This window comes from Phoca vitulina, unplaced genomic scaffold, assembly GCF_004348235.1.
Source record: "Phoca vitulina isolate PV1807 unplaced genomic scaffold, GSC_HSeal_1.0 scaffold106, whole genome shotgun sequence".
Lineage (NCBI taxonomy): Eukaryota > Metazoa > Chordata > Mammalia > Carnivora > Phocidae > Phoca > Phoca vitulina.
In genome coordinates, this window is record NW_022589809.1 from 1,653,312 (window position 1) to 1,673,562 (window position 20,251).

General features: G+C 47.0%; 1 protein-coding gene across 3 annotated transcripts in view; it reads right to left on the reverse strand.

The window, feature by feature from the left end:
- SNAP47 (synaptosome associated protein 47) overlaps positions 1 to 20,251 on the reverse strand; it is a 43,903-nt gene that overhangs the window by 11,893 nt on the left and 11,759 nt on the right. For 2 of the 3 annotated variants that reach the window (XM_032397890.1, XM_032397888.1), the window contains exons 3-4: positions 6,976 to 7,466; positions 304 to 428 (exon numbers count right to left, since the gene is read on the reverse strand). In XM_032397890.1, the coding sequence (XP_032253781.1) occupies positions 304 to 428; positions 6,976 to 7,466 (616 nt within the window). The remainder of the gene's footprint in view (positions 1 to 303; positions 429 to 6,975; positions 7,467 to 20,251) is intronic. The other variant, XM_032397891.1, reaches the window with a different exon arrangement.

Consider the following 20,251-nt stretch of genomic DNA (forward strand, 5'->3'; position numbering starts at 1 on the left):
CACACAGCACACACGTGCACACACCGCACATGCACAGCCCACACGTACATGTGCACATGCACATGTCCAACAGAAGGATGCAGCCAGCAGGCCGACTGCGTGTGCACAGGCACACGGGTGTGTGTGCATGCCACGAAACACAGGTAATTGGACCAGGCGCCGCTCTTCCTCTCTGTTCTCCGGCTCCAGAGAGCAGAACAAAGTGGCTGGGCACACAGCAGCCCCTGTAGACGGGAGGCCAGCATCGAGCAGTGGGGAGCTGTGTGCAGGCAGGCGCGAGGCGGCCCCGTGAGCGCACGTTACCTGTCTCAGTTCCTGGGCGTCCCCCTCGGAAACCAGCGGCTCACTCATCTGCAGCGGAAGCGGCTGGCCCTCCTGGCTCCCCGAGCAGGGCTCGCGGTGCATGGCGCAGTCCATCAGCCCAGACGCTGGAATGGAAAATCAAACAGCAGTGACACCTTCCCGGAGGCGTGAACAACGCAAGAACATTCAGAACTTCACGAGGACTGATGTGTAAGACCGTCAGGGCTCTCTGAGCAGACGCAGTGTTTTCAACTCATGCACCAGTCTGTGGCCTCTGCGCCTGCCGGGGTGGTGGGGCTGGGGGGTCCGCTGCCCAAGCTCTGCTACGCTGAGCTGGGGTGGGGGCTGCCTGAGCTCACTCCGACCCCGGCCCAAGCTGTGTCCTTACCCCGCTCCGATCAGAGAGGGCACCACTGACCGTGCTCTGGGTCTGGCTCTGTAACTGCTCTCTCAGGAAAGGCCCTTTATCCATGTGCGGCCATTATTCTTCTCTGGGGGAGAGGGCTACACGTGGGGAGATTCAAACACGCCACTTGTGGGACCTGGTGAAACGCACATAAAGCACAGTGCTGGAAGCCGCAGCAACATCTCGCCGCCCCACAGAGCGCTGTGGTTCTCCAGAGCACAGGAAATGGCCAGCTGGTCGGGCCAAGCAAAGCTGGCTGTGTGGCCGCACGGAGGTGGGGGTGAGTCAGAGCGCTGCACGTGGCCGGGCCCTGCTCCGGGGTGTTCCTGGTCACACGGCACCTGTGCCTGGGCAGGCTCCCCGAGGAGCGGAAAGGTAGCCTGGAGATGTGGTGATAGCTGAGGGGGCCTCGCACGCCCCCGTGGCGTGCCACCTGTCCTTTGTTTAAAGAGCTGACTCCAACCACAGGCCTGGCACCACAGGGCCCAGAGAAGGGCATCGGCCAGGGTCTGCTGCCTACGCTTCCCCATGATACAAGGCACCTCAGTTACGCAGCACGGCCCGCTCGCGTACTGGGATGCTGGACAGCTGTCTGGGTACCAGCACCAGCTCCTCTGGGCACTTCTCCGCTTCCGGGGGGTGGGAGGCACAGAAGAGCCAACAGGACCCTGGCGGTGCTGAGCAGAGCCGCCCGATGAATGCGCCGTCAGGAAGGGGGAGGGACAAGGAACGCGGTCTGGGCCACAGCTCCCCACTGGGCCCGAAGAGCAGGAGCCCGGCTGGCCACCCCCCGCCCCCCCCCCCCCCCGCTAGCACACACAGAAATACCGCCTCTACTCTCATTTCCCAAAATAATCTGTACAAATCAAGATTCCCTGAGGACTGCCTGGCTGAGCAATGGAAGCATGGCCTCGTCCAGGATAAATGCAGGCTGCAGCGAGGACGAGGACGAGGACGAGGACGGCATAGGGTTCTCAGGGTCCTGGAGTGGAACAGGGCCCAGGCCAGACGGGGGAGCTCAGGAACCAGTGCGCGAGCCAGAGCCACACAGAGGCAGGACGCTGGGTCCCAGCCGGCCTCTGCTGGAGGAGGCTATGTGCGGATGCCCCCATGCTCTGTGAGCCTGTGAGGGGTGCACGCAGGAGGCCAGAGAAACCCCTTACCGTGCACCGTGCACACGGACGTCTGGTTTTCTAGGTTCTTCTTTAAGAACAGTCAAAGCTGACTGCAACCCATCAGACTGATCCCACCACCGGTGGTCTACAGTCTCAAAGCCCCATCCTACTCCAGCCTCCTAAAGGCTTTTACTCAGCAAGGAACTCTCCACAGCACGCCTCACGTGCTCTGAAATGTCACCACCCAAAATGGCAAATGGTGACAAGCACTTTCCTCACACGGCTGCAGCCGAACACCGTCAGAGCTAGCTGGAAGATATGACGGCAGAAATAGCAACGCAAACGCGTTCCACCGGCTATTATTAGCCTCCAGGAAGTCATCAGGGCTGATGCGACGACACACACTGGTCCCAGGCCCATGCACCCTGGCACCCCGTCCTTGGACCCCTGGTATGCCCTCCCCGGGGCCCCCATCCTCGGCACCCCATCTGCACACATCACACGCACAGATGGCCTCCACTCCACCACCCCATCAGCAACAACCTTTGCTCATCGGTCCTGGCATCGTTCCTCTTACACACCTTTGGTGTTCATGTGCTTGGTGACGCACTGCTTCTCTGAAGCGAAGGCCCACATCGGATTCACACCGGTGCCCGGCCTGGGCTCCTTCACCACTGCTGGTTTCCATTCCAAGACCTACAGCTATCTTCTGGAGGGACACGCTGACCTTTTTTTGAATGTTTAGCAAAACGGGTTTTACTTAACCAGAAAGCCAAAATAGAGAATTTTTCTTCCTGGAACATACCACGTCAGGGGTGTTTTTCACAACAAGCTGTGGGGTCAGCAGGATCGTGCATAGCACAGAGCTCGGCACCTCTGGTGCTCTGTGTTGAGACCTGAGTCACTGACTCAGTTTCTTCAATGCTTTGAAACATCTTCAAAAAAAATTAACTTCAGTATAAAATGGTTTGTGTCTCTAAAGTCCTTAATTATCACAGTTAAACAAAATCAGCACAAATTGTTCAAGCTACGAGGGAACTTACGGATGATTTCACTTTCTAGGAACAACAGCTGGGCTGGTAGGGGCAGCTGTGGACGCCAGTGTCCTTCATGTTTCAGACGCAGACCCCGGCCTCACCAGAAGTTCAGAGCACGGACCACCAGCCCTGACCTGAGAGCAGAAGGAACTCCACCCCCACCCCAAGCCTGTCTGGTCTTGGGCACATCTTCCTCCTTGTCCCTGGGACCCAGAAGCCTCACTGATGACACAGGGAAGGAAATGCCTACTCCACCCAGGGATGGCCCCAGAAGCTTACACAACTGGGGTGGGAAGCCCTTTGCAAAAAAATCACGAAATGCCCAAGCAGGAAACCTAACAGAGAGAGGCCGATGTCAACTAAGCTCAGCTAAAGCAACGTACTTGGCAAATGTGCCTTGGACTCGAGGGTCCTTGGAAGAGATCAAATGGGTGAGAGCCACACAGGTCCCAGGGGGCCTGCGGGAGTCAGGGGGTGCCCGTGTCCTAGCACCCAGTAGGGGTCTGTGAGTGGTTAAGTGTGGTGTCAGCATCCTAGTGACCACACAGGTGGGGGGGTGTGTCTGTGGTCGGCGTGGTGTCCGCGTCGTAGTGACCACACAGGTGGGGGGGTCTGTCTGTGGTCAGCGTGGTGTCAGCATCCTAGTGACCACACAGGTGGGGGGTCTGTCTGTGGTCAGCGTGGTGTCCGCATCCTAGTGACCACACAGGTGGGGGGGTCTGTCTGTGGTCGGCGTGGTGTCCGTGTCGTAGTGACCACATAGGTGGGGGGGGTCTGTCTGTGGTCGGCGTGGTGTCAGCATCCTAGTGACCACACAGGTGGGGGGTCTGTCTGTGGTCAGCGTGGTGTCCGCATCCTAGTGACCACACAGGTGGGGGGGTCTGTCTGTGGTCGGCGTGGTGTCCACGTCCTGGGATTAGAACTCCCCCGCCTGAAGCCGAAGTCTTAAATGAGCAGTCCTGCACAGGGACGTCAGGGTCCCAGATGTGTACTATTGTCACGCAGATGTGTGTGCTCCTGGATGCCTGGGCCTGTTCTGGGTGCTAGAGATGTGGTCATCAAGAGACAAGTTAGGGCCGGTCCGGACGCAGTCCCAGTGTGAGAGCATGGCAGCCAACAGCACCCGAGGGCGAGTGTTGTCTCTTAAATGAGTTGGTCAGAGAAGGCTTCTCTCAAAGGTGGCCGTTGGCAAACAACAAAGACAAAAATAAGTACCCAAAATACCATAAATTGCTAAGCATGGGCCATGCTCTGAAGTCTTCTTCCTAAAACCCATCACCCCAGGACCATGAGACAACATGAGACAGAGTGCAATCGCGAGACAGTGTACAAAACCTCAGCACTCCTCCTACCAGCCGTCGAGACCTTCAGAGTAAGGAGAGCCCAGGGAGACACCACCTGTCATGTGGGACTCCAGACGGGGTCCTGGAACAGCAAGCACGAGGAGATCTGGACAGAGCTCAGACAGGCTCGTCAGCTGTGACAGTGAGGATGGCAGCCGTGGGGGACACTCCTCCCAGCTCTTCCTCAAGTCTGAAACCACGCTAAGATGTAAACGGTACCCTAAAGATGCTGTGCAAGAAAACAGCCATTTTCCACTGCCTTTCCCCAGGGTGGATGTGGCCCACCTGTGTCATTCCCAGCCCCCAAAGCCCAGGAGACCCCTGGGGCCAGTCGCTGGCCGGGCCACCTACACTGCACCGGACTGTGGAGGTCTCTGGAAAGTTCTTCCCCACACTGATGCAAGGCAAACCCGGTCCCGTGGCGACACTGCCACCTGCTGGCCAAGCAGCCCACCAACACGGCTTCTGGAGGAGAGGGTAAATTTCTGAGATGTCAAGTCATGGTTTCCACCCCCACCGCTTCTGCATTTTCCACCGTGGGACAGTGAAAACACAGGTGCTGGAAACAACAGCAGAGGTGACAGAGAGGGCCCGCCCAGGCCTCCCGCGGAGTCCCCAGCAAGCCAGACGCCATCCTGCTGTTCTGCTCCCAAGCCCACATGCTGGCCGCCCCCCAGCTCCCCTCCTCGTCACCTGCGCCCTCAAGCACTCCCGGGGCAGGGTGGCTTCACCGAGGGAGCACGGCACCTCTTGCTCCATGCAGATGCAGACACGCTGTGGGAACCCCTCCACCCCAGAGGCTAAAGTGAGCACCAGGATGAACACCCATCTGTCATCGTGGATGTGGTCCCACACACACACCGTCTGTGACTGACAGGCGAGGCCACACATCCTGAATCTAGGTGCTGCTGGGAAGGTATCTGTGGATGTGGCGAAGGCCCAGCACCAGCTGACTTTACGTGAGGCTTCCCTGAGGAGGAAGACGTGCGGCCTGTGGTCAGCAGCCTTGGCCTGTGCCCTTCCTGATGGCAGGCCCTGTGGAATCCGCACTCACCTAGCTTCCTGCCGCTGGACCACGGCCGCAGAGGCCCTGGCACGCACTTCCTGCTCCTCTCCAGCCCTGTCTGCACCTGGACACTCGGGGTCAGAGCAGGCCCAGTAAGCCTCTTCTCCCCTGTATGGCGTGTGCTGGCATCTGCCACCTGGCACACGACACTCTCTCCAAAACCACCAGGTACACAGAAAACCCATGAATGTGGTGGAGCTCCATGAGAACACGGACTGTGGGGGCCCGGCACCATGCCTGGCGCAGGGAGTTCTCCATCAGCACTGGCAGAATCAATGGCTGAAGGCACTCTGCGTCGGGCCTGCCAGCCCCGGTCCCCTCACTGCCCAGCCCCACCCCCCCGGGGGAAAACCACAGGGTGGGGGTACTGACGGCCTGGCCTGAGGCCTCCCTCATCAGGGTCTTGGGCTCGCGGGTACTGACCACCCTTCTTGGCCCCTTTACGGGCTTCCCAGTCCTGCCTTGAGAAGGGCCAAAGAAAAATCTGGAAATGCCAAGAAATTACCTGTTTACATTAACACTTCCAAAATTTTGGTGCTTATGGGACAGATCTATTTTCAGGTAAATTTCTTTTGAAACGAGAAGCCATGTAGAATAACATCAAAATATTCATGTGTTAGGGAATCAGGTTACATATTAGCACTGAAATCAATCACTTCAGAGCAAAAAGAAGCAAACATATCTCTTATTGTAACAGACATCCAGCAATCAAAGTCAACAAGGAATGACTACTAGCCTGTTAGAAAAATCACAGTAACACAGACGTAAGATCACCTATGGGAAAATAAGGTATTTTATGACTTTGGGATTTCTTAAGATGGGTGCAGAAACAAACTTAAGGGGAATTTGCCCAATTAAGGATTTCTGTAATGGAGAATGACAGTCTGGCAGAGGTGGTAGCTTCTAAAGCCAACAAGGGATGCATACCTACAACATGGAATAAACAAACAGCACAGTAGAAGAAAAAAAAAACACCACCACAGAATAGGCAATCCACAGAGAAACGTGTGAAGGCCAAAAGCAAATAAGGAGCATCAGATGCTCCACGTCACAATCAATCAGACGTGAAAATAAAGACACCAGCAAGATGCCACCTGACAGCACCAGGACGGCAAATCTGAGAAGTCAGATGACCCCAGGCTGCTGTGGGCGAGGCCGGGGCTGGGACCTGGGACTCTTGCGACCCCCAGGGCCATGCCCAGCTCCGTGCTCCCCAGAGACACTCGGGAGGACAGCACGCCTCACCGCCAGTGGAGGCCTGCAAACCCACAAAAACTATGCTGCAGTTTTCAGAGATTCTGATTCCTAAACATGTCCCTTGAAGGCGGGCTGGGATGACCCAGACTGACGCCAAGGTCAGGGGTGGAGGGACTGGACACCCACCAGGGTGGGCAGGTAGGTGCCCTGAGTCACACAGAGGAAAGGGGGAATCGCCTAACGTGGAGCCTTCCTCTGTTCTGAAAGGGCCACCAAGCCTTGCTGAGCCCAGGGGAAACCCACACAGCCCTCCAGTGTGTGATACACCTGCGCTCCGGGACTCACGCTGTCTGAGGTGGCAGGTACTGAGGAAAACGGTCTGAAGTGTTCTCATTTACAAACAAACAGACAGTCTGCACCGGTGCACAGAACCAGCAGATGCTCTCAGTGACGCGGCTCGTTAACGGTGTACCACAGGCCGCGGCCCTGGAGACCGACACGCACTTACCCGCCTGCCAGACAGAGCAGCCCTTCTCTGCTGGGGAAGACACGCTGGCACTTCCGGGTGTCAAGCCGCCTTCTAACAATTCCATCTTCTTGCTGAACTGCACCTCCAAAATGGGGACAGCCTCGGGCATCTTGGCGGATATCAGGCGATAAGCTATGTCTGGCTTCCCGATGAACCGCTGGCGGACGCTGATTTCATAAGGTGTGTGAACCTTAATGTCGTCTATATGTTCTCTTTCAAATCTGTGCATGAGCAAAGAACTCGAGTCGCGGATTTCCAACCCGGACACAAGAATGGTAAGACTTCCTGCTTTAACATGAGATGCTGTCCCCTGGGAGATAACAGCAGGAATTCGGACCACTACCCCTTCTTTTCCAAGAGCTTTGGGACTAGCCGTTGAGGTGCCCCCCTTGGGCTTTGTTTCTGCTGGCATCTTCCAAAGCTTGGAGCTGAAGGGCCACCAAGAAGGGGACTCCAGCTCCGTCAGCAACCTAAAAGACCAAACAAAACACAGAAACACCGTCAACTGAGTTTTAATGTTTTCTTGAAAACTGTTAACCATTTTGTAGTGTTCTTTTCCACAAGCACTCCATGAAGCAGAAGAGCAGGAATTCCTATCCGTGTGTTTTAGAAAAGAAAACTGAGGCTAAGAGCAGGATCTCGTAGGCCTACGGACACAAAGCCCATCAGTAGTAAACACACAACATGAACACACATCTTCTGACTAGAACGTTGCCCTTTTCACATTGGACCCTGGGTAATTCTGACTCAAAATAAATCCTGACCTCAATCTGGAACTTCCTGCAGTAATCTCTCCTTTCCAATGTGGTAACAAGCATGTGTGGCTAACTGGGCATCCAGAGCGTGGCTGATATAATGAGGGACTGACTTTTCAACTTAACTACATGTGGCTAGTGGCTACCACAGTGGATGGCACCACTGTAAAATATCCACGAATACAAAGAGATCTACCTTGTAGCCAAAAAAAAAAAAAAAAAAAAAAAGGAAGCAGGAAAGGAAAAGCAAAGCAACAAAGATGAAATGGTATCAACAAAAAATAAATATCAAGATGGTGGAGTTAGACTCAACCATATTAGTAATTATACTAAATGTAAATAGACTAAATCCTCTAATTTAAAGGCAGATTGTCAGCCTGGATTAAAGAATAAACCACCAAGACACAGCTATGCCTTGTTTATAAGAGACACTGAAATATAAGGACACAGAAACATCAAAAGCAAAGGGACTGGAAAAAAGATATATTGTGCCAAAAGTAAACTCTAAGACAGGGAGTGTTACCAGGGATAAAGACAGACAATACATAAAAATAAGAGAGTCAATTTGACAAAAAGACTTAATACTAAACATGTATATCTAACAAAATTTCAAAATTCATTAAGCAAAAATTAACAAAACTAAAAGGAGAAATAGACAATCACAGTTGTAGATTTCAACAAATTTCTCTCCATAATTAACACAGCAAGAAGACAAAAATGGTTAGTAAGAATATAAACACTATTTAATCCACTCAGCCTGACTGATATTTATGGAAACATCATCCAACCGCTGAATGCACACTCTTTTAAAGTGTATTCAGAACATTAAGAAAAGAGTATAACACATCTCAATAAATTTCAAGTATTGAAATCCTACAGAGCATACCATCTGTACCCAAAGAAATGAAATTTGAAATTAATGACAAAAGACTAATAGAAAGTCCTCAAATATTTGGAGATTAAACACAATTCTAAATAAAGGGAATTGGAAAATATCTGAAGTGAATGAAACAAAACAATATGCAGGAAATGGCATGATGCAAACAGAGCAGTCATGAGGAAAATTTATAGTTCTCAATGCATGTATTTGAAAACTTCTTAGAAAGGTTTATAATCAGTGACTTAAGCTTCTGTCGCAAAAGTTATAAATTAAACCCAGAGTAGAAGAATGGAAAAGCAGAAATCAATGAAACTGAAAACAGAAAAAAAGAAAATATTAACAAAGCCAAAAGTTGGTTCTTTGAAGTAATTTTTAAAAATTAAACCCCTACAAGAAATGAACAAGAATAAAACAAAGAGGGGCGCCTGGGTGGTTCAGTTGGTTAAGTGTCTGCCTTTGGCTCAGGTCATGATCCCAGGGTCCTGGGATCGAGCCCCGCATCGGGCTCCCTGCTCAGTGGGGAGCCTGCTTCTCCCTCTCCCTCTGCTGCTCCCCCTGCTTGTGCTCTCTCGCTCTCTGTCAAATAAATAAATAAAATCTTAAAAAAAAAAAAAAAAGAAGAATAAAGCAAAGAAAATGCATATTACCAATATCAGGAATAAAAAGGGAGGCATCACCATAGATCCCTTTAGCCCCTGAAAGCCTTCTAGGGGATATCACACCCAACTTTACACCAATAAATGGGACAACTTATATGAAATAGACAAAATACTCAAAACACCCAACCTTCCAAAACTGAAGCAAGAAGTAGTTTAAGAATATGAATACCCATAACAAAGTGGCAGCAAGAGAAATTTAGAAAAAAAATCCCACTTACGAATGTACCAAAGATAATAAAATACCTTAGGGACACACTTAACTAAGGAAATGAAAGACTTGTACTCTGAAAACTATAAGACCTTGATTAAAAACAAACAAACAAACAAACTAAAGACAACACAAACAAATGGAAATACATACTATGCTCATGGACTGGAATAATTAATACTGTGAAAATGTCCATAATTCCCAAAGCAATCAACAGATTTAACGCAATCCCTATCAAAATACCAAGAGCATTTTCCACAGAACTAGAATAATACTAAAATTTGTATGGAACCACAAAAGACCTCAACTAGCCAAAGTGATCTTGAGAAATAAGGACAAAGCTGGAGGTATCAGAATCCCTGATTTCAGGATCTACTACCAAGTTGTAGTAATCATAACAGCACAGTACTGACACCAAAGCAGACACATCGATCAAAGGAAGAGAACAGAGAGCCCAGAAATACACCCACACTTACACTGTCAATTAATCTATGACAAAGGAAGCAAGAATATACAACAGGGAAAGGACAGTCTCTTCAACAAACGGTGGTGTGAAAACTAGACAGCCACATGCAAAAGAATGAAACAGGACTCTTTCTTGCACCATACACAAAAATTAGCTCAAAATGGATTAATGGATTAAATGTGAGACTTGAATCCATAAAACTCCTAAAAGTAAAATCGCCTTGACATCCGCCTTAGTAACATATTTATGGATATGTCTCTTTAGGCAATGGAAACAAAAGTGAAAACAAACTGTTGGGACTACATCAAAATAAAAAGCTTCTGCACAGCAAAGGAAATCACTGACAAAACAAAAAGGCAATCTACTGAATGGGAAAAATTATTTGCAAATGATACATCTGATAAGAGATTAATATCCAAAATATATAAAGAACTTATACAATTCATCACCAAAACAAATAAACAATCCAATTAAAAAATGGGCAGAGGATCTGAATAGGCCTTTTCCCAAAGAAGACATCCATGTGGCCAAAAGACACATGAAAAGATCTCAACATCACTCATCATCAAGGAAATACAAATGCAAACCACATTGAGATATCAACTCACACTGGTCTGAATGGCTAAAATTAACAACACAGGAGACAACAGGTGTTGGTGAGGATGCAGAGAAAGGGGAACCCTCTTTACACCGTTGGTGGGAATGCAAATTGGTGCAGCCACTCTGGAAAACAGTAAGGAGGTTCCTCAAAAATTAAAAACAGAATTACCATATGATCCAATAATTCCACTACTGGGTAGTGGAATTCACCCAAAGAAAATAAAAACACTAGCGATAAAAATATCTACACCCCTATCTCTACTGCATTATTTACAATATCCAAAATAACGGAGATAACCCAAGGGTCTCCCTAGATGGATAATGAAGATGTGACACACACACACCCGCAGTGGAATATTACTCAGCCACAAAAAAGAATGAAGTTTTGCCATTTGCAACCATGTGGATGGAGCTAGAGGGTATTATGCTAAGTGCAATAAGACAGAGAAAGACAAACACTACATGACTTCACTTATATGTAGAATCTAAAAAACTAAGCAAACGAACAAACAAAAAGCAGAAACAGACCCATAAATACAGAGAACTGATGGTTGCCAGAGGGGAGAGGATTGGGGGAGGGGCAAAATGGATGAAGGGGAGTGGGTGATACAGGCTTCCAGTATGGAACAAATAAGTCATGGAGATAAAAGGTACAGCATAGGGGATACGGTCAATGATATTGTAATGGTACTGTAATTACAATGGTATTGTAATACCAATACAGATGGTAGCTACGCATGTGGTGAGTGTAACATTAACTTGTCAAATCACTATGTTGTACATCTGAAATTAACAGAACATTGTGTATCAACTATACTTCAATTTAAAAAAGGGGGGGCATGGATGTCCACCCTCAGTTAGCTATACTGTGGTGTGCTTTCCCCTAACTGGAGTAGTGTCAGAAAAGGTACTTGAGGAGCCTCGACATCCACCCTTACCTGGCTGCACTAGGGGTCCTTCCCCTAAGTGGGACGGTGGTAGAGAAGGCCACATGAAGAGCCATCAGTAACAAGGGAAACCTTACTGGCTCAGTAGAAGGGGATGGTAACAAGACCCCCCCAATTCTCCCAGCTAGGGCACAGTTTTGGGGAAGCTTGAAATCCCACTCCCAGCCAGCAGCAACAGGTGTCTGTTCCTACCCCAAGGCACAAACAAGGGCCAAGTGGGAAATTGGGGCTCTCATCCTCACATGGCAGTAAGAGGAATCAGCTTCCCTTCCCCTTCCCTTCTTTCTTTCTTTCCTTTAAGAGAGAAAGAGAGAGAGTGGGGGAGGGAGAGAGAGAATCTCTCACGCCCAGCATGAGAGCCCGACATGGGGCTTGATGGCACCACCCTGAGATCACGGCCTGAGCCGAGATCAAGAGTCAGGTGCTTAACCCACTGAGCCACCCAGGCGCCCCAAGAGGAAACAGCTTCTTACTCCTGGGCACTGTGTCAGGGAAAGCTCTGCTAAAACAGAAAAACAAGATTCAGAGTCTTAATACCCAAAATGTCCAGGATACAATGAAGAATCGCCATGCCAAGAACCAGGAAAATCTCTTCTTAAATAAAAAATACAAGCAAATGCCAAAACCAGGATGAAACTGATGGAATTACTGGACAGGAATTCTAAAGCACCATCATAAAAGTATTTCCACAAGCAATTATGGACATGCTGGAAATAAATTAAAAACCACAAAGTCTTAGCAGAGAAACAGAAGACACAATAAAGTATCCGGGAATTTTTGAACTTAGAAATACAATAACCGATATAAAAAATGGGTAAATGTAGACTGCAGCCTGAGATGAGAGATAAAAGAATCTGTGAAATTAAAGATCAAAGAACAGAAATTACTCAGTCTGAACAACAGAGAGAAAATACTAAAAACAACAATGACAACAAACCCAAGGGTCCGAAACAAAAGACTGAACACTCATCACCACCACTCCAGCAGGAGAAGAGAAAGAGTGTGGGGCTGGAAAAGTATTCAAACAAATAATGGCTGAACATTTCCCAAGTTAGGCAAAAAGACATAAGCCCGTAGGGTAAAAAACAAACCTAATCAGACCCACACAGCATAAAACCAAAGAAATTACCGTGAAGTTATGTTAAACAAAGAAAAGATCTTGACAGTGGCACGAGAGACCTCACCTACAGGAGAAAACCAATTCGAGTGACAGCGCACTTCTCGTCAGAAACCATGGAGCCAGAAAGAAGTGGCACAAAGGTTTTCAGTGCTCAAAGAACTGTCAGTTCAAAATTCCACATTGAGTGAAACTTTTCTTCAGGAATAAAGAGGAAATTGAGTTATTCTCGGAGGAAGAAAACCCACAAAGAAATTGCTGCCCTAAAAGAATGTCTCGAAGAAGTCGATGAATCAGAAAGGAACTAGTAAGGGCAGGAATCCTAGAACATCAGGAAGGAGGGTAGAGAAACAGAAAGAGTAAAAATATAGGGAAATAAAATGCACTTGCTTTTTTCTTTTGAGCTGGCTAAAATATGTATGGCACTTGAAGTAAAAATTACAAAATTGATGTGGTTTTCAAATAGGTAAATGAAGTTAAGACAATTAACTTACAGAGGATTTATATGAATCTGGTAGGGTAAACAGACATAAAGACAGTGGTTAGGTTTCTACACACCGCTCAATTGGGTAAAATGTCAACACCAGGGGCGCCTGGGTGGCTCAGTCGTTAAGCGGCTGCCTTCGGCTCAGGTCATAATCCCAGAGTCCTGGGATCAAGTCCCGTATCGGGCTCCCTCCTCCGCGGGAAGCCTCCTTCTCCCTCTCCCACTCCCCTGCTTGTGTTCCCTCTCTCGCTGTGTCTCTCTCTGTCAAATAAATAAATAAAATCTTTAAAAAAAAAAATGGCAACACCAGCACACTGTGACCAATTATGCATATACAACGTAATACCTAGAGTGACCAATGAAGAATATATGTAAGAACATACATTCAAAACAGTGTAGGTAAATCACAATGGAATTCTGAAATAATATTCAGGTAACCTACAGGAGGTGGGGGAAAAAAAAATGAGCAATAGAGGGAACAAGTAACACAAAAAATAAAACAGCAGATTTAAGTGTTTTTACACCACACTAATAATTACATTGCTAGGATGGCAAAACTGCTCCAGGTTCAGTCCAATTTCTATCAAAATCCCAGCTGGCTCTTGTGCAGAAACTGGCCAGTTAATCCTGAAATTCATATAGAAATGCAAGGGACCCAGAATAGTCAAAACGATCTTGAAAAAGAAGAATAAAGTTGGTTGACTCCCACTACCTGAGTGCAAAGCTTACTACAAAGCTATGGAAATGAAGATGGTGCGGTACTGCCATAAGGTCCACACATGGATCAATAATAGAACTCAGTCTAGAAACAAGCCTTTATGCGTAGGGTCAGCTGGTCTCCAACAAGGACGACAAGACAATTTAACGGGGAAACACTAAATTGAAATATTGCTGAGACCACTGGATATTCACATAAAAAGAAAAGAAGTTGGGCCCATTTCTCATGCCATGAACTGCAAGTGGATCACAGACCTAAACAGAAAGGCTAAAAAAGAGTTAACCCTCTGTGACTTTGGATTCGGCAATGAATCAGATATGACACCAAAGGAAAATGATGAAAGAAGAACAGATACACTTTAAATCTTTTAGGCCTGCACCCAGCCAGGTCTGGGCCAGAGGCATGAGAGATGCAATCAGGCCCTGGGATGCTGGTATCCCGAGGAGGAGTCGAGGATGTGGCCACGAAGAGGGCCCATAGTCGTCTCCCACAGTCAGACCGCATGCTCCAGGGAGGGAAGTCTGCTTGGCAGTGTCTGAAGAAGGGAAACTGCGAAGCTCTGGAAAGCTCATTTTTTGAATATAAAAGATCAATGTTGGATGCTAGATCAAGATCGGGAGGAAGAAAAGGACATTTGGTACTGTTACGCTGAAACCAAAATGAAAACAACAAAGGATTTTCTCTGGTCCCTTAAAACAGAGATGCCAAAATAGGACACAGATGTTTTGCTACATCTCTTGGGTTGGACTAGTTTTTCCCACCATGAATACGGGAGGAACTGGATGAGTTCTTTTTTGAATATATATATTACATAAGTAAATGAATCTCTTGCTCTAAGTTATTTTAAGAAGAAAAAATTAACTGCACAGTTATGAGCTGGGAGCATCATAACGTGTTTTGAGAATTGTTCTAAAGCACAAAAGTGGGGCACCTGGATGGCTCAGTCCATAGAGCATGTGGCTCTTGATCTTGGGGTCATGAGTTCAAACCCTACATTTGGCACGGAGATTACTGTAAAAAAAATCTAAAGCACAAAAAGTGGAAAGATTGTTATTTTCAAACTTGACTCTTCAACCAAATGACACAATTTGTACAGCCTTTGTGAATATTATGAAGGCCACTGATGGGACTTAAAATTGATAACATGCAGTCTGAGGAGAAAATTTCTATTGCGAAAGTTGAGGATAAAACTTTCTTTTACTCAATCTGTCTTATTTAGTTCGAAAATAAATTGTGTTTGATTCTTTGGAGAAAAAAAAAATTCTCGTTTCAAAAAATATCTTCAAGAAAGTAAAATGGGGGCACCTGGGTGGCATAGTTGGTTAAGCGTCTAATTCTTGATTTTGGCTCTTGTTCATGATCTCAGGGTTGTGGGACTGAGCCCCCTGGGCTCATGCCTCTGTGCTCAGTGGGGAGTTTGCTTGAGATTCTCTCTCTCCCTCTCCCTCTGTCCCTCCCCACTCCATGTCTAAAATAAATAAATAAATCTTAAAAAAAAAAGGAAAATAAAATGACAATCCACAGAAAGGGAGCAAATATTTTCAAATCATGTATCTGATAAAGGGACTTCTACCCAGAACTCTATAAGAACATTACAAACTTCTATAATGGAACTCTTATAAATTCCACAATAAAAACACAACCACATAAAAAACGGTCAAAGAATCTGAAAACAAAATATACATATGGAAAAAAAGCATATGAAAAGATGCTCATTATCACTAGGAAAATGGAAGTCAACCACCCAGTGAGACACGACCTCACATCCACTAGGAGAGTTACAATGAAAAAGACAGATGACGACAAGTGTTGTGAGGTTGTGGAGAAACTGGAGCCCCTCACACATTACTGGTGGGGATGTAAAATAGTGCAGCCACTTTGGAAAACAATTGGGCAGTTTCTCAAAATGTTAAAGAGACCCAGCAATTTCCCTCCCAAGGGAAAGGAAAACAAACGTCCACAGCAGAACTATTCATAATAGCAACAAAGCAGAAACAACAAAATGCCCGTCAAAACTGGTCGATGGATAAACAAAATGTGATAGATCATACAACAGAATATTAGCCAGAAATCTACAGCAACAGGGCGCCTGGCTGGCTCAGTCAGTAGAACATGTGACTCTTGATCTGAGGGTTGTGAGTTCAAGCCCCATGCTGGGCATGGAGCCTACTTTAAAAAAAAAAAAAAAGAAAAAAGAAAATAACAAAGTACTGATATATCCTACAACAAGGATGAACCGCAAAAATATGATGCATATGTGAACTCTCTAGAAAAGACAAATCTACACAGAAAGAGTACATCAGTGGTGACCTGGGCAGGGCAAGAACAGAGTGACTGTCAAAGGGCTTGAGGCAACTTTTGGGAGTGACAGAAATGTCCTAAAATTGGACTATAGTGATATCTGCACAACTCTGTAAATTTACCAAAAATCATTGAATTGTTCACATACAATGAGTAAATTTTACGGTATGTAAACGAGAAGGCTGTTTTAAAAAAAATCTACGAAGACACCTCAGAATAAAACATCAGAATATCTAGGATAGGGGAAAACCAGGAGCCACAATCCTACACAACTTAGCAATAACATACACTAGGAAGACAATGGAAAACATCCTCAAAGTGCTGAGCTACATAGGGCTCAACTGTGAAAAGCCAAACTGTCATTCAAGAGTGCCATCTTCCAACACGTGAACACCAAGGCCACACTATTTACTCACAGACGCCAATGGAAATACAACCAAACTACTTACAACTAGATTCCAGCAAACTCCTGATAGCAAAACCGGGTTACCAACTTGTCTTCATTTCATTTAAAGAGAGATAAGGAATTCCAGGAAGTAGGAAGCGTATAATCCAGATTTTTAGTATATATATACAAGTTTGTTTTCTTCGAGTTCTATGGGGCCCTTTTGCTGCTTTTGATCGCAGAGAGGCTGGCATAGAGGTTTCAACCACCATGAACTGAAGCAGCTTTCCAGCTAGTGAGAATTCAAAGAGACAAGCCCTATTTCCTCTTCCCTTCATGGGAGCCAGATACCTAAGAATGGAGAGACAAGGGAAGAGAAATTTCAACGACCACACACAAGAAAGACATGGTTTACAAAAATAGTTTGGAAAAGACACAAAGGTCAGCCCCAACCCTCAATAAGCAAAGACCACCAATCTCCAAGGAGTAGGAAAATTAGGTTTCCAGACTGAATCAGTCAGCTCGGGCTGCTGTAACAAATACCACAAACCGCATGGCTGGACAACAGACTGATTTCTCAGTTATGGAGGCTGGGAAGTTCAAGATTAGGGTGCCAACAGATTTGGTTTTGGGGGAGAGCTCTCTCCCTGGCTTGGAGATGGCTGCCTTCTCGTGTCCTCACACAGCAGAGAGAGATCTCCAGCCTCTTCCTCTTATCCCACTGTGGGGGCTCCACTCTCATGACCTCATCTAAACCTAATCACTTCCCAAAGGCCCTGTCTCCTAACACCATCACACTGAGGGGTGACTTCAATATATGAATCTCAGGGACACAAATACTTAGTCTATAACAGAGTTACCACAACATAATAGAATGTGTAGTTCTCAAGAAAACAATTACAAAACATACAAAGAAAGAAGGAAGTATGGCCCATTCATAAGGCCCATTCCCATCTCTGAGGAACCTCTAATATTTTAATTATTAGTCAAAGATGTTACACCAAGATCTTAAATATGTCTAATGAGCTAAAGTAAACTGTAACAACTAACCGAAAGAAATCAGAAAAAAATGTCTGAACAAAACAAGAATATCTGTAAGAAAAGGAACCAAAATCTAGAGCTGAAAAATACAGTAACTGAAATGAAAAACTGACCAGAGAGATTCAACAGCATATTTGAGCAGGGAGAACAGAGAATCAGTGAATTTGAAGGTAATACCTTTGAAATTACCCAGTCTGAGGGGCAGAAAGAAAAAAGAAGGAAGAAAAATGAACAGAGCTTAAAGGACCTTTGGGATACCATCAAACATACATAAATGCATTATAGGAATCCCAGATGGACAAGAGAGAGAAAGGGACAGAAAATTTGAGGAAACGATGGTTGAAAACTTCCCAAATCTGATGAAAGACATGAATGTACACATTCAAGAAGCTCAACAACTCCCCCAGAAGGATAAACTTAAAAAGATCCACACGGAGATACATCATAGTTAAAGAGTTGAAACCCAAAGACAAAAACAGAGTTTTGAAAGCAGGAAGAGACAAGCGACCTGCCACATTCAAGAGATTCACAATAAGTAGTAGTCCAATGTAATCAATCAACCAACCACCAAGTAGCTGGCTGAACAGCCTAGAGAATAGAGCCATACTGGAGACTCAGTGTTGGTCTCCAGATTGGGTGTGCAGCGGTGGCCGTGGCCAGGCTGGCCTCGGTGAGTTGAAGTCCATGTTGCTGAGACCCATCATAACTTCCATCTCTGTCACCATGCTCACTTTGCTCATGGGCCTACTGGGCAACTGCAGGAGATGCTGGGGAAACAGGCTGACTGGTATCCAGAGAAAAGGTCATCCTATTCACTTGATTATCACAATCCTCCTCTGCTGAAGAGACTCTGGTGAGCATTCACATGGGATACATCTTTGCCTTTGGCCCACTCAGAGAAGTCTATCCATATACTTCTACCCCAGACCTCCCTGTCATGAAGTTTCCAATCATGTTTCTTCCATTCCCCAAACATCTAGCCAAACCACTGGCCACAGCCAATCAGTATGCAGTTGAGCCTCTAGCCATTCCTCCTTCCAAGGAAACTGTTGAGTAGAGTACCACACAACGGTCACCAATCTCAGGGGCCTCCAAACACGTCTGCTCACAGCCATCTTGGAGTTACCACAGAACACAACATGGTCAAGCACTAGATGGAGCAATGCCTTACCCAGCTTTACTCACATGGAGAAGAGACGGAACAAAATCAGGTCCAATAGTAGGCACCGGTACCTCACGGCCAGGAGGTGCCCCTGGCAGCCGATGCAGGACAACTGGCTTATGTACATCCCTCTAATGCTTCAGCTCAAGGACCAACCCCTCCCCCACAACTATGGAGTCTGAAATACGGAAGACCGGGGGTGTGCCTGAGAGCCACTCACATGCATGCTTCTGTAGAACAAGAGAGCACTGGTTGAGCTTGTAACAGGGAAAGCCATTTCCCTACTAGGGGATAAGCCTGGCACAGGCTATGTGTTCCAGGCCTAAAACCCATTCTTATGAGGCTGAGAGTGCGTCCAAAGACTTTACGCACAAGACTGCCTTCCCAACACAATGAATTTTCTGGTGCAGGCCTTGAAGTTCGGCCCACTGGGAGGATTTCTGAGTGATGCCTGCATATTGCACAAAACCATCTGTAAACCAGGCTCCACTATTTTCCTCCTCAGTCAATTACTGTAGGGTGTTCCCCGTGTAGGGAATGTGCCCCAGGTGCAGGCTGGGAGACAGAAGGCGGTATGGCAGGAGTGGGGGCCATGTGACCTAGCCTATGCTTTCAGGGCCTGCTTGAGCCTCATCTGTAGCAGGGCTTTGCTCTGAAATCCTACAGGCACGCACTGTGACTCCCTATAAAGGTCCGCAAAGGCTCCAAAGAGAACCTCTGTCTACCGCAGATACTTGGAGCGCCGCTGGATCTGCTGGATCATGTGGCCCAGGTGGCACCTGGACCCGCTACAGAGCCTTCTTGTTCCGGGCCCCACTCAAAACTAGCAACTTTTCAAGTCACTTGGTAACTGGCCAGAGCAGCACACCCAAATGAAGAGTATGTTGCTTTCAAAATGCTAAGGGGCTCACTAGGTGCCGTGTCTCCTTTTAGTTTTGTTTTTTCTTTTTTAGATTTTATTTATTTATTTATTTATTTGAGACAGAGAGAGAGAGAGAGTGCACGCGCAAGCATGTGTGTGAGTTGGGGGGAGAGCAGAGGGGGAGGGAGCGGGAAAGAATCTCAAGCAGACTTCCAACTGGGTGTAGGGCACGATGTGGGGCTCAAACTCATGACCCTGAGATTGTGACCTGAGCAACCAAGAGTTGGACGCTTAACCGACTGAGCCACCCAGATGCCCCAAGTGTGTCTTCTTTTTGGTTGTAGGAAGAGCCAGATGCAAAATCTATCCTTCACTGTAAAAGAGATACTTCAGCAAGCCCCACTCCAATGGAGCCCTAGAAATTTCAATGAGGATGAAAGTCCCTAATTTCTGTCAGATTTCTTTCCCACCTCTGACAAGCAAACATCTTTCCAGTGCATCTAGAGTAGCTGCTACTTCTTACTTGATCCAGTCCGCATGGTATCCCCCATGTAATGGGCCAGCATGCTATCCTGTGAAGGGAGAGACAGTCAAGGGCCCTGTGACATAAAGCATGACACAGGGCTGGAGAGCTGGTACACCCCTGAGGTGGGACGATGCGGACGCA